This window comes from Apteryx mantelli, chromosome 8 (assembly GCF_036417845.1).
Source record: "Apteryx mantelli isolate bAptMan1 chromosome 8, bAptMan1.hap1, whole genome shotgun sequence".
NCBI classification, from domain to species: domain Eukaryota; kingdom Metazoa; phylum Chordata; class Aves; order Apterygiformes; family Apterygidae; genus Apteryx; species Apteryx mantelli.
In genome coordinates, this window is record NC_089985.1 from 38,582,004 (window position 1) to 38,594,450 (window position 12,447).

The 12,447-nt window shown below is 36.4% G+C and overlaps 1 protein-coding gene across 1 annotated transcript; it reads right to left on the reverse strand.

Moving 5' to 3' along the window:
• Positions 1-515: 515 nt before the first annotated feature.
• On the reverse strand, positions 516-2,783 carry LOC136992526 (CARD- and ANK-domain containing inflammasome adapter protein-like). Its single transcript, XM_067300504.1, has one exon. The coding sequence runs from the start codon at positions 2,781-2,783 to the stop codon at positions 516-518; it is 2,268 nt and encodes a 755-aa protein (XP_067156605.1).
• Between the last annotated feature and the right edge of the window lie 9,664 nt (positions 2,784-12,447).

Here is a 12,447-nt window from a genome sequence, read left to right on the forward strand (position 1 = left end):
AAGGGAGGGCATGATCAATCCCTTTTGGCACCCTGCAATTAGGTCTGAAACTAACTGCAGTGCTATCAGCTCCGACATTTCTGTGTTCTGTACCCATGTGGATACAGATAAGTGCTTATTTGTAATAGATGGCTTTGTACAAATGTGATTTTAACAAACTGTTTAACTAAGCTATCCATACAGGCTACTATTCACAGAAATATGAACAGTGAATTTCTATCACATTTTTTAAAAGTCTTGATTATACTAGAGGAGGTCATGCACAGTGTGTTTAAGACTGGTGCTTCAAATAGGTTCCAAGTATGAGATTTGTGAGAAAAGCAAGAAGGAATCAATACTTAGAATAACAGCATTTTTAAGGTCCTTTTTTCCTTGGCCACCTTTGATTACTAACTTAATTCTGCCAGTCCTAACTCTATGATACCGGACAGCAGCATTATCCAAATTACATTAAATAATAATTTTAAAAAGTGATTTTGCATTTAAACATATTTGGGGGTCTTTGCTTTATATTTTCATTTTGTTATTAACATTTTCTTTTTCAAAAGTGTTACAATTTGAGCCTGATTTTCTGTTTTGTTAATCTCTGCTACTTGCAGTGGAGTCTTTTTGAGACTATTAGCAGCTTGTAAATTTGCTTTTTCTCCTTGTGACCAGTTTACAAGGGAATTTACAGCATTCAAATGACCAGCCTTGCAAGCGCAATGCAATGGAGTATCCTTGCTGCTGTCTAAGGCATTAATGGCTGCCCCTTGGCTCAGTAATAGATTTATCAAGTCACTGTGTCCATATTCCGCTGCAATATGTAGTGCAGTCTTTCTCCAAATATTTCTGTCATCAATATTTTTATTTTTCCCTGATGTCAGAAGGATTTTTACAATCTCTGCATTTCCTTTGATGGTTGCATAGTGCATTGGAGTACATCCATCCATGTCCTTAACTCCAGATCTGCCTTTTTTGGCTAACAGAACTTTAACGATACTGAGATGTCCTCTCATAGCTGCAGTGTGCAGGGGAGTCTTTTTCTCTCTGTCTTGTGCGTTGGGGTCAGCATTAGCATTCAGAAGCAGCTCCACCATTGTGTTATCTCCCCTTTCAGAAGCGAGATGTAAAGGTGATTTTGACTGCTTATCCTTAACATTAACATTGGCTTTGTGGTGCAGCAGCTGTTGAGCAACATCAGCGTTACCTCTTTGACTTGCAATATGCAGGGGAGTAACTAACTCTTTAGTGACAGCATTAATTTTGGCCCCAGCATTAACTAAAATGCTTACTAACGCTCCTTTGTTATGAAGGGCAGCAACATGGAGCGGGGTTTCACCTACCTGATTCGTAACGTTAGCTTCCATCCCTTTGCATAGAAGCAGATTTGTGATAGAAGCGGCCCCAGCTTGAACTGCCAAGTGCAAAGCTGTGTCTGAAGCAAGAGTCTTTATTCTGAAGTTAGCACCCTTTTCAATTAGAACCTCTGCAGATTCAGCTTTGCCTGTTTCACATGCCATGAGTAAAGGAGTATACTGCATTTCATTGTAGGCGTTTATATCTGTGCCTCTGTCAACTAAAGCTGCTACAATACTATGCAGATTTTTCTGTACAGCTTTAAAAAGAGCTGACTCCATTATGTTAGATGACAAATCTTTACAGTATTCTAGCAGTATTTTGAGGATGAATGGGTGGTCACTGTTGAAGGCTCTTTCAGTCATTTTGGAATCAACACTGGCTCCGGCTTCTAGCAGTACTTTTGCAGTATTTTCAAACCCCTGAGAAATAGCATAACTGAGAGCTGTCTGTCCTCTTTCATCCTTTCCATCAACAGAGGCGCCATTCTTTAAAAGCATTTTTGCCAGACTGCTCTCATCTTTAAGAGCAGCCATGTGCAAAAAGTTGTGCTGGTTCCTGTAGCTTCTTGCCTCTTCTCTCAGGAGTGTCTTCAATATGTGACTATGGTTATTCTGTGCAGCCAAATGAAGTGGTGTCTTGCCTTCTTTGTCCAAACTGTACGTATAAGCACCACATCGGAGAAGCACTTTCACTGCATCATCGTGACCTTTCTCAGCAGCCCAGTGCAGTGGTGTTCTTCCTTTCTTATCCTTCACATCTTGCTTAATACCTTTGCTAATCAAATATTCCATTATTGTTAGATGTCCATTAGCAGCTGCAACATGCAGGAGTGTTTCACTTGCAGAGTTTAGTGCATTAATATCATTATCTTTCAACGTTTTCTCTAACTCAGAAAGGTAGCCTTTAGCAGCTGCATCAAAGATGCTAATATCAGAATGGTCTTTTTTAGGTTTTGCTGCTGTTGAAAGTTCAGTTTCTTTTCCTTTCTTCTTAATAGACCAGTCTTGCTTTTTTCTTCTAGGACACACTCTTTTTTCTTGGTGCCGTTCACTGCTGTTTTCAAACCAAGTCTTATCTTTTTCAAGTAAATACCCTACCAATTGTCTTCTAGCATCTCCAATACTTTCGTTTATTTCGCTGACATATTTTCTCATCTTGTTATAAAGTTTTGGCTCCACTTGTTTTAAACATGGATAAAAAAAGAGCCTGCAGGCTCGTTCACCGTGATAAATTAGTATATCTAAAACTCGAGAGTTCTTTTCTTTTCGTGTCCTGTAGAAAGTCATGACTATCTTTTTTTCTGGTGTAAAAATGCCATTGTCTATCAGCCAGTTCAGAAGATTGTCTGGGTTGTTTATGCCTTCTACTAGCTCTTCTTTTTTAGTTCTTAGGACTTCAATTGCATATGGATTTGTAAACAGACTGGTGGAATGCATGATCATGTTGATCCTGAAAATGTGAACTGAGCTATTACTTGATGTTTGAAGTTAAATATGAAATAGGAAAGTGGGATCACATCATTTCACAAAATCTTTCTTACAGAACTATGAACCAGCAACCATTGTAGTTCAGTAATAATCTTTAAAGAATGAGAAAGAAATCAGAACTGCCTCACCTTTAGTTTTCTAGTCTTGTTAGAAGTCCTTTTTCTTCTTTGATCTTCCTTAGCAACAAGTGAAGTTTAATAACAAAACAAAACTCTGTAATATGGACAGATATTCCACTCAATAGACTTCTTACAGATTTTTAGGAAAATTAGGGAGAAAAAATATGCTTTTGTGAAGCTAATATTGAGTAGAAGATACTGGTTTGTCGAGTTCCTCTGGGCCAAGCTGTTTTTCGTTGGTGCCTATATGACCAGTCTATTAAATATCACAAAAGAAAATTGACAGCATAGTTACTGTTGCTATGATTGCATACTTTGTACAATCTTAAATACAAGAGTACACATTGCCAGCTGCGTAGGTGAAAGCACTATAATAACAAAGCTCTAGATAAAAATAAACTGTAAAGCAACTGATGATAAAAAGTGATCCAGAATGTCTAATATGGGTTATAACTTCAATCTATGAAGTATATTTAACTTTAAGTCTATTTAGCTTGTCATTCCTGCTGTAACCTACAGCCTGTCTGAAACTTAATTCCTCCACGTAAGGTGAATCAAGGTGTAATTCAGTATGCAATATTTAAAGTATAAATAAACAAAGCTTCAAATCTTGAATATGTATAAGCTTCTGTATGAGTGTAGAACCTTTGAATTTAGCTATTATTAATTCCTTTAACCTACTGGTGTTAAAATTCCATATGGAGAGAAGCAAATACAATAATCATCTAAATACTTGAAATCCAGTTGAGAGGTAAGTTGACATGACAGAATCCTATAAAAGGCTAGTGACAGAGCTAGAAGTAAAATGAGCTGAAAGCCTGATTTTATTTAAGCAAATGGGAAAATTTGCCATCTGTCTGTTTGTTCAATGCTCTTTCTATTGGGTCCTGCTGCCTTTGAGTGTATTTTCTTGAGTACTATGTACAATGTAACTGATAAGATTTTTAATTTTTTTTTGTTCTGTTGACTTTACTTTTATAAGTGAGATTGAAAAGCTATTCTTTTTGAAGAATGATTTATTGAAGAAATAGTCAGGAAAGGCAAGACTTTTAATATATGTTTTGAAAGCCAGCCAGTTACCCAGTCAGTAAATTTGGCAGCCAGTTTCAGAGCCCAATTCATCTAAAATGCAAAAAAGGGCACTGCACCAAGAATAGCAAAACCTTTCTCATTTAGTTAATCATTGTTAACACATAACATGGAAAGCTATGGTTTATTGCAAGGAGTCAGGAGGTCTGAATTGTGTCCCCAAATCTGTTAATGACTCAGTGAGTGATGTGCAAGTTATTTAGTCTTCAGATCTGCCTCAACAAAGGACTAAAGATGTATCCGTGTCTTGAATAAATTCATAGTCCTTACTTAAAGTTGCTGAAATGGGATCTTTATGCCTTCATTATTGTTCCAGTGTAGAACAGAGATAGTAATACTTGATTACCCTTACGAGAAAGTTTGAGTTCTATCAGTGGAAAATGTTATGTGGGTGCTAAGCACTATCAATATAGAAAGCACAAAAATTTTTGGAACTCCTGAAAAGCATTAACAACAGAAATTGTGATGCCCTTTAAGAGTCTAGTAGTATGGCAGTAATTTTCTAATGTGCTGAATATAGAAATATTACTGGTAAACAGTACAAATTGAAGGGTGCAGTACTCCTAACTGGCCTTGAGGAGGAACATTTGAACAATATATGCATGCAACATCTCTTTCAGAGTCACTGTGAAACTTATTTTGGGAAAATAATATACAGCAAATTACTTGTTATTAGATGCAAATCACAGTCTGCAAAATGTAATTACACAATTTTTAAAAAGGTTCTTCATTATACATATGTGACTTATGAAGAAATTTTCTCCTTCAACAAGAATAACATTTGGCAAAATTTGGAAGCTTGTTGTATGGATTAATTTTTAGGAATTATATTAAAAAATCTTTATCTTGTAATTAGTATTTTAACTAATCTTAGAATTAAGTCTTTGTTGCAATAATGACCTCACAAAAAGAGCAAAAACCAAACAGTTGAGAGGAAAAGCGATTCATAATTAGCTATTTGAAGCATGCTTTTTGTTTATATCATTCTAACTTATTAACTCTATTATTTGTCTCATAAATATTTTAGAGAATGGAAATATATTAATGTTCTACACATCATCTCCTTTAATTAAGTACATGAGACTACTTATGCCTGGGATCACCAGGAAGCTGTTCATTAAAAGTAAGAAGGGCAAAACTTAATATTATTAGTGATCTAAGAGAAGAAAGAAGTTGGAGGGAGGAAGAAGCTAAATCTTTTGCCTTCTTTATTATCATTTATATTTATTTGCTGTCTAAAGAGCATAACATGATTTTTTTTTATTTTCCTAAGTCCTTCACAGGTCAGTTTTATGTCTCCTGGCTTCCTCAGCTCCACATATCCAAGGACTATTCCTTATTTAGGTTATTTTAAAAAGATAAGGAAATGATAGATTTTATTTCTGTTGCTTTTACAGTATAGCACTTAAGGATGTTTGTGTTCAGCAGTATGGGGATATAGCAGCTCAGCTTCTATACGTTGAGGAAATTTTGTGTTTTACTCTGAAAGGATATAGGAAAAAATTCTGATTGGTGCTAGTTCAAGTTCAGCTTCATTAATGTCATCAGAGGAACTTCATGCTGTGGGTGTGCTGGCTTTATTTTAAATATGTTGTGAAAAAGCCTATAGTGAGCAGATTGTCATGACGTAGAATTACTGAGGATCTTGACAATAGCCATTTAGCACTAATGTCATCGTTAAGTGCAGAAGTAAGACCCTATTTGTGTGTATATATATAATTGCCTAGAAAAAGACATATTTTGGATACATCCATGTATTTATTCAGCATTGACTCTGCGGGAGGGTATCAGCTGAAAACAACATGATAGAATTTAGAGCAGGCCTAAGTAAGGGCAGGTGATGCTATTGATAGAAAGGTCTGTATTTTGGCATCTGCTGAATGAATAGGGAGCTTCTGATCACTGTTTTAAGTCAGGTGTAGCTGGTCTGAGAAAGGAGGCTTGAGCTAGTTATTTCCTACATGTATTCTCAGTTTTGCTACTAACTTGTGTCCTTGGGCAAATCACTTAATCTCTGTGCCCTGTTTACACCAGCATTAGAAAAGGAAATTTTTTTCTACCTCACAGACATGTCCTAAGTGTTTATTAATGCTGGTGCAGTGCTTTGAAGTTATAGAGAGCTTTGAAGTTGTTGTCCTTTGAAGTATTGTTTTCTGACTTCTCAAAGATGAACATTCATTTCTTAAATTAACACGTGCCCTTGTTTTCTGTTTTTTTTTTATGTTGGTGTGTCATCGTCAAATATACATATAATTTTCTTCATTTTAATTTCTCAGAGACGAAAGCCAACAAAACTACACCTTGCAAATTGTTAAATCAACATTGGAAATGAGGTGGCCTTAGGAGGAAGGGACCTGTAGAGGTCACCATTCCTCCACAGAGCCTTTAGCAGCAGCGCCTGGCTCCGCTCTCAGCCTGGAACCTCCAGCTGTGGTTACTGTCTTCTGCTGAAACGACGTGTAATGTAACTGAATGACTTCCAGTAACTTCGTATATTCTCTAGGGCATTTTCTTGATGAAACTGATAGAAAGCCAAACATTAATAACAGTTTCACTCACCATGATATTTTCTTGTTTCTCTGTGAGCTTTAATTTTAGTAAGACAATTGTTTGCAGTAATGCCAACTATTTATTGGAAACATATCTTCTTGTAGAATAACCAGTTTGTAAGAGATAATGAAACCAGCATCATTATCTAAACATCATGAGGGATGGGGGAATATGCTTGGGTGCTAATCAAGGCATTCTCATTAATAAACATGGATCAGAAATAAAGCTTTGTTTTGTATAACCAGAAATCTAACTGAGGCTTAGCTGGTTGAGGTTGAACTATATATAGGTATAACTAGATTGAGAAACGGCAGTGTTAGAAGTGTTCATGAGGCTGATTAGAGTGTACTTGACTTATTATAACACTGGAAGGGAAGCTGACTAGTCAGAACGTCTGCAAGAGACAAAACGTAGTGCTTAGTTTTGCCTAAAGAATGACTGCACTATATTAGGGAAGTTGAAACGGGAGCTTTTGCACTGAGTGATCTTGTTTGCCTTCAGTCATGTTTATGCAGAGAGCAGATTGGGGGCTTTCCTGGTACTGAGAAGTCTCTCCCCTGTCTGGTATTTAAATAAAAGGTGTTCCCTAGAGTAGTGCCATCCTCTGCGTGGTACTGGCACAGGGAGACGGGCATATCGTCAGGGGCCTGAGCTGGGGCCTGCCAGAGGGAAGCAAAGCTGAGCTGGCCAGTTGTGTGTTTTGTACCTCAGACTTGTGCCCTGGGCCCCTATTTTATTTTCCCTGCAACTTATGCGCTGGCAGTGCATAAGCACTGTTGCAGAGTCCTCGGTACCAGGTACAACTGGTCCTGCACTTCAAAGGGCACCTCTTCGAAGGCACAGCTTCCCAACCTTGTCCAGTATTCATGGATGCTTTCAAAATACTAAGTGGTAATGTAATGGCTGATATAATGCTTCATGTTTTTTGTTCTATTTCCGATACAAGTCACAAGCGATGTTATCCTAACACTGCAGTAATGTTTACTCAAGTGTTAACAAATGAAGATAGAATCACATTGGATTAATCACTGCACACATACAGTGCAAAAATGTTTTTTTTCTGAAGACTAGTATGTACTCTTTTGGGGTTCCTGTCCTGGGGTAACTTAAGTGGGCAATACATATCTGCAAAGAGCCACTGGTGACTGTGAATGCTGATAGAGCAGGCTCTCTATCTGGATTGAACTATAGGTGTGTGCTTTAACATACTTACCTGGAGTGAGAATTAGGATTGGTTTTCAGTATACAGTAGTGAAGCTTTAAGAAAAGTGATCAGATTACTTAGAAACAATTTTTTTTTTGCCATTCAGCTTTTTAAATAATTAGATTTCAGTATTTTAACTTATTTCCAAGTTTTTCATGGAATTATTTTCCAGGTACTTTTCTGAGAAGCTAAATAGCAGAGGTAAAAGGAAGAAAAAATTCTAATTTAGCTTTGTAAAGCTAAGGAAAAGCAATTTTCTTGTTCCAAAATGTGGTAAATAGAATAAATTTGTGCTGAAACAAACTAATTTTTGCTTATTATATGATGAAATATATATTTAGGTGCTGTAATTTACATAATGCAAAGGCCAAATAAAATAGAAGCATTACAATTTTGTGTCTGATTGATGAATATTACTAATTATGTTATGTGTTTCTCTACATATTTGTTCTCCATAAATCCTTACAGTCAGAAGCTTAATTTAAATTTAAGAACTAATTTGCCTCTTAATCTATTGATTAAACCCGTATGGCCACTAATACTGATTTTTACTAATGCAGGAAAAAACATTTTCCAATTCATTAACTTAAAATTGTAGCGAGGTTAGGATTTTTATCTTAATTATCCTTTTAGGGGTCTAAATGTGTCCTTTTAGACCAACCTTAATAGAAAGCAGTTGTGGCAAAATGTTTGCCCTCAAATCATTAGCATAAAATGTAAATGATGTAAAAGTATTAAGTTACTAAATGCTGAGGCAGCTTCAAGGATCAGCAAAACCAAGGGGAGAGAGGGCCGATTTTTTTCAAAATGGGCAGGTTTTTTTTTTTTTTTTTTTTTCATTTTAAACCAAATAAGCCCTTGTGGTTTTGAGTCAGGAACATACACATTGTCAGTGAAATCTTACAGAAGGAAATATTTTATAAAAGTTCCTTATTTTAACTGTTGAAGACCAAGATCCTCCTTACATTTTCTGTACTCATTGGGCTAAACTTACTGCCAGCACTTGTTCCCAGAAGGTGAATACAGTGCTGCCACTAGATTTTTCACAGAAGCCTTATAGCCAAATTTGCTTTGTAAATCTAGAGTAATTTGTGAAAAAACAAAGGTGCTACTCTGAATTTACACCAGTATGCAGCAGAATTTTGTTCTTAGTGATTATAAAATGCTATGGCTGTTTTTCTTGCATGTGAGTCTAATGTGACTTTAAAAGGAAACAATGTTTTGCCACATCATAAACCAGTTTTAATTGCTGTTATTTATTAAGTTAATACAGTTAGATGTCAAGCATCAGACATAGTACAGGTTTTACCTAAACAACATCTTGCTAATAAAGTCCCCCCACTTTCAAATCTTTCCCTCTCTGAGGAAATCCATTTACAGTAAAATGTATATAATTTTATTTATTATGTCAGAAGAATTTGAAATCCATTTCTGTTAGTTCCACAGCTGTTTTTCTTCTGATCCTGAAGAAATATTAAACCTTTCTGAACTAAATGTAGCAAACCACACCAACATTTTTTATTCCCGTAAGAAATATGGTTTTATAATTACTCTGTAAAAAACGCAATGTCTTCTGACTTAGTGATTGTGAGCTTTATGCTCTAGTAACACCACCAGCAGAAAAAAGATGCTTTAGTCATGTAAGTGGGAGAGCACTTAGTAGTGAATAGGGGCTCAGCTAATTCCTTCTTTAAACCTATTAGAGCATAGTAGAAACAGCTGGGTCTGACTGGCTGTAATGGGTCTTCTGGGTAGACTTCTTCTTGTAATACATAGGAGAAGATTCTCTACATCTGTTGCTTTCTCCACACCTCCCCTTAAACAGCTTAGGACTCCATAAGCTTTAATGTTTTTCTCAATATTTTGGCTTTATTTGTTATTTGCTTGTGTTTACCTTTAAAGTTATTCTTATATTCCGTATTCTCTGAGCTTGGATTGCTGGCTATTACATTGTAAGTTCTTAAGATTTTTCTTACTGCCTTAGTTTTACAGAAGACTTATAATAATTAGCACCATTTAAACAAATTCTTTGTAACCTTATTTGTGATCTTTGAATCAAAGTAATTCATGCATTACTTCTTTGCTTCTCAAATTTTCAGTAGCACTGTTCACTGCAATATAGAAAAGCAAGGTAACTCGGGAGTAAGGATTGCCTGATAGTGCTGGCTTAGCTTCTCTTCCTTAGTTTTTCTTTGTCTAGAATTCTATTTTTACAGAAGAAATATGTTTATATTTCAGTTATTTCAAGCTAAATGGCTAAAATACAACATTTTCATTTAAAGTCCACTTGTCTTAATATTGAGATATTTGTCACCATTAAATTCTCACAGCTATTCTGCCTAAATCTTTCTATCTATAGCACTTTTCTAATGTGGCTTGCTTGTTAGTACAGTTCTTTTAAAATCAGCATTTTCTTCCCCTTCCTTTTTCTGGGGAAAATATGGAAGCATTTCATTTCTTTTTTTCCCCTTTTATCCTTATTATCATTCCATTGTACTCCTTAGTCAACTAGTTAAAATCAGCTTGACTTTTCAGTTGCATTCAGTTTATGGTTGCTTTACATCAAGCTTAAGTTTAACTTTCCTAGTATAGTGATGCTAGAAAATTGTTGCCGTATAATTGTTATGTTTTTGTTAGTCTTTTAACCTCTTCAAAAATCTGTGATTTGGTGGATAGCATTTGTTCTGTTTCAAAGTATTTCTTAGTGCTAGAGGATTTTCTGAGGCAGATAGAGTTGATTCTTTCATGTTATCTCCTCTCGCCAGGACTGACAGCTTCCGCTGGCTTCTTTTGGAATCCTATGACTTTGACTGTGTTGTTCCCCTATAATGTGTAAGTCTCCTTGGATATCAGCATCTGGATTCCTGGAACTCACGTTAGCTCTAATTTAGCAAAGTACCTAAGTATATACATTTAACTATAAAAAGATGCTTTAACGGAGTGTAAATTTAGTTTCCAGAAACTTCAGTAGAACATTAGCTCCTCCTATCAAATCTTTTTCTGAATTCGGAATTGTGCTTTAGCTTTAAGGAAGTGATTAATTGCTTCGCTGAATCAGGACCTCAGCCATTCTCCTAACTGTTAGTTTGACTCCGTGAGAAATAGCCTTGGTGATTTGGATAGCTCCCTAAATCACTAAGTCCTGACAACTCCTCCAGATTCATGGCGTTTGCTTTCCTTGGCACATCCCAAAACATCCTTCTCTGTTCAGCTGCACCTGTGATATTCCAGCAGCTCTCTTTGTTCCCAAGCCATTATGTCTTCCTACTCAAATTTCCATTCAAAGAGTGATTCATACAGCAGGGAAAAGGCATGACCTAGCTGCCCCCTCAGTTTCCATCGCTTTGCAAATCATGTGCAGTCTCATCTGAACTACAGCTTTCATCTCATACTTCTCTATTCCCATTTCTGGAACTAATTCTTGTATTCCTGTAGTCCATACTGTGATCAGAGAAATGTTTGCAGCAAAAATAGTCTCTTTTTAACTAGCTTTGGTCACAAGAGCAATGAAAATGCATGAACATGAGGGTTTTTTTCCCCCTAGGAATGTCTTTTCTCACAGCGAATGATTATGTGGTTGTTACCTGTGCCATAGCTACTCTGTGGCCAAAGGGCAAAGTTTGACTCATTATGCCAGCATCTATCTTTCTAATAATAGCTTTCATGCTCCGAATGTTTGGATCGGATGTCCAGCTGGAGAGAATTGCATACCTCCACCAGCAGGCTTTACAAGAGCTGCATGCTCAGGGTCTGGGCACCCTGCTCGAGCAGGGGAGTCGGACTAGATGATCTCTAAAGGTCCCTTCCAAACTCCACCTTTCTGTGATTCAACCATTCTTTTTAATACTTTTGGTGTCTTCCATTGTCCCCTGTCCTACTTTCCTCTGCTTCCTTTGGCTACTACTATCTTGTACCTTTCTGAGTCTCCTCTTCCACCATTTTTTTCTGTCATCAAACCCACCCATTTACAACTTTTCTCTCCTTTACAATCCAGTAGAAGCGTTCCTTATTTGAGCAAGGTTTATTTCCCTTGCCTAAATAGCCATTCTGGGTTTACAGGACTCTCAGGATTAAATTCTATTCCCTGGGACATAGTAGTTGCTGACGAGGCATCTAGACCCATTTTAGCCTACCTATAGGTATATTTTCTGCTCTTGTGTTTCCCAGTGAATGAAACACTTTGGCTCAATACATAACATAATATTAAACATAAAGGTAATATGTCCAGTAGGGTTTTTAGGAGACCCAGATTAAGGAAAGAAAGAGTGAATTTTTAAGACGCTCTTGCACAATGAGTTGGCTGCAGTAAGTAAGGAGAAGAGCTAGAGAATCAACCTGCTTTTTCCCTTGCATCTCAAGACCCAGGGAAAGCATACTATCAACTAAATGTTAATATAATGTGGTGAAAATAGGATTAACATGACATTAAAAATGAAACAAGGGATGTGATTAATTTCATATTTTATTCAATAAACTGTCAGTATTTAAAATTTATCTGAAGCACCCAAAACTTGCAAAAAACTTCAGAGCAAACTTACTAGAGTATATATGGCCATGGGTATACTTGCTAGAAATATTGGCAAATTTAGCTTAATTTTACTAGATTAGATCTCAGATTTGCACTTTGGTACTGTTTTGGTATGGTACCACATTGCGT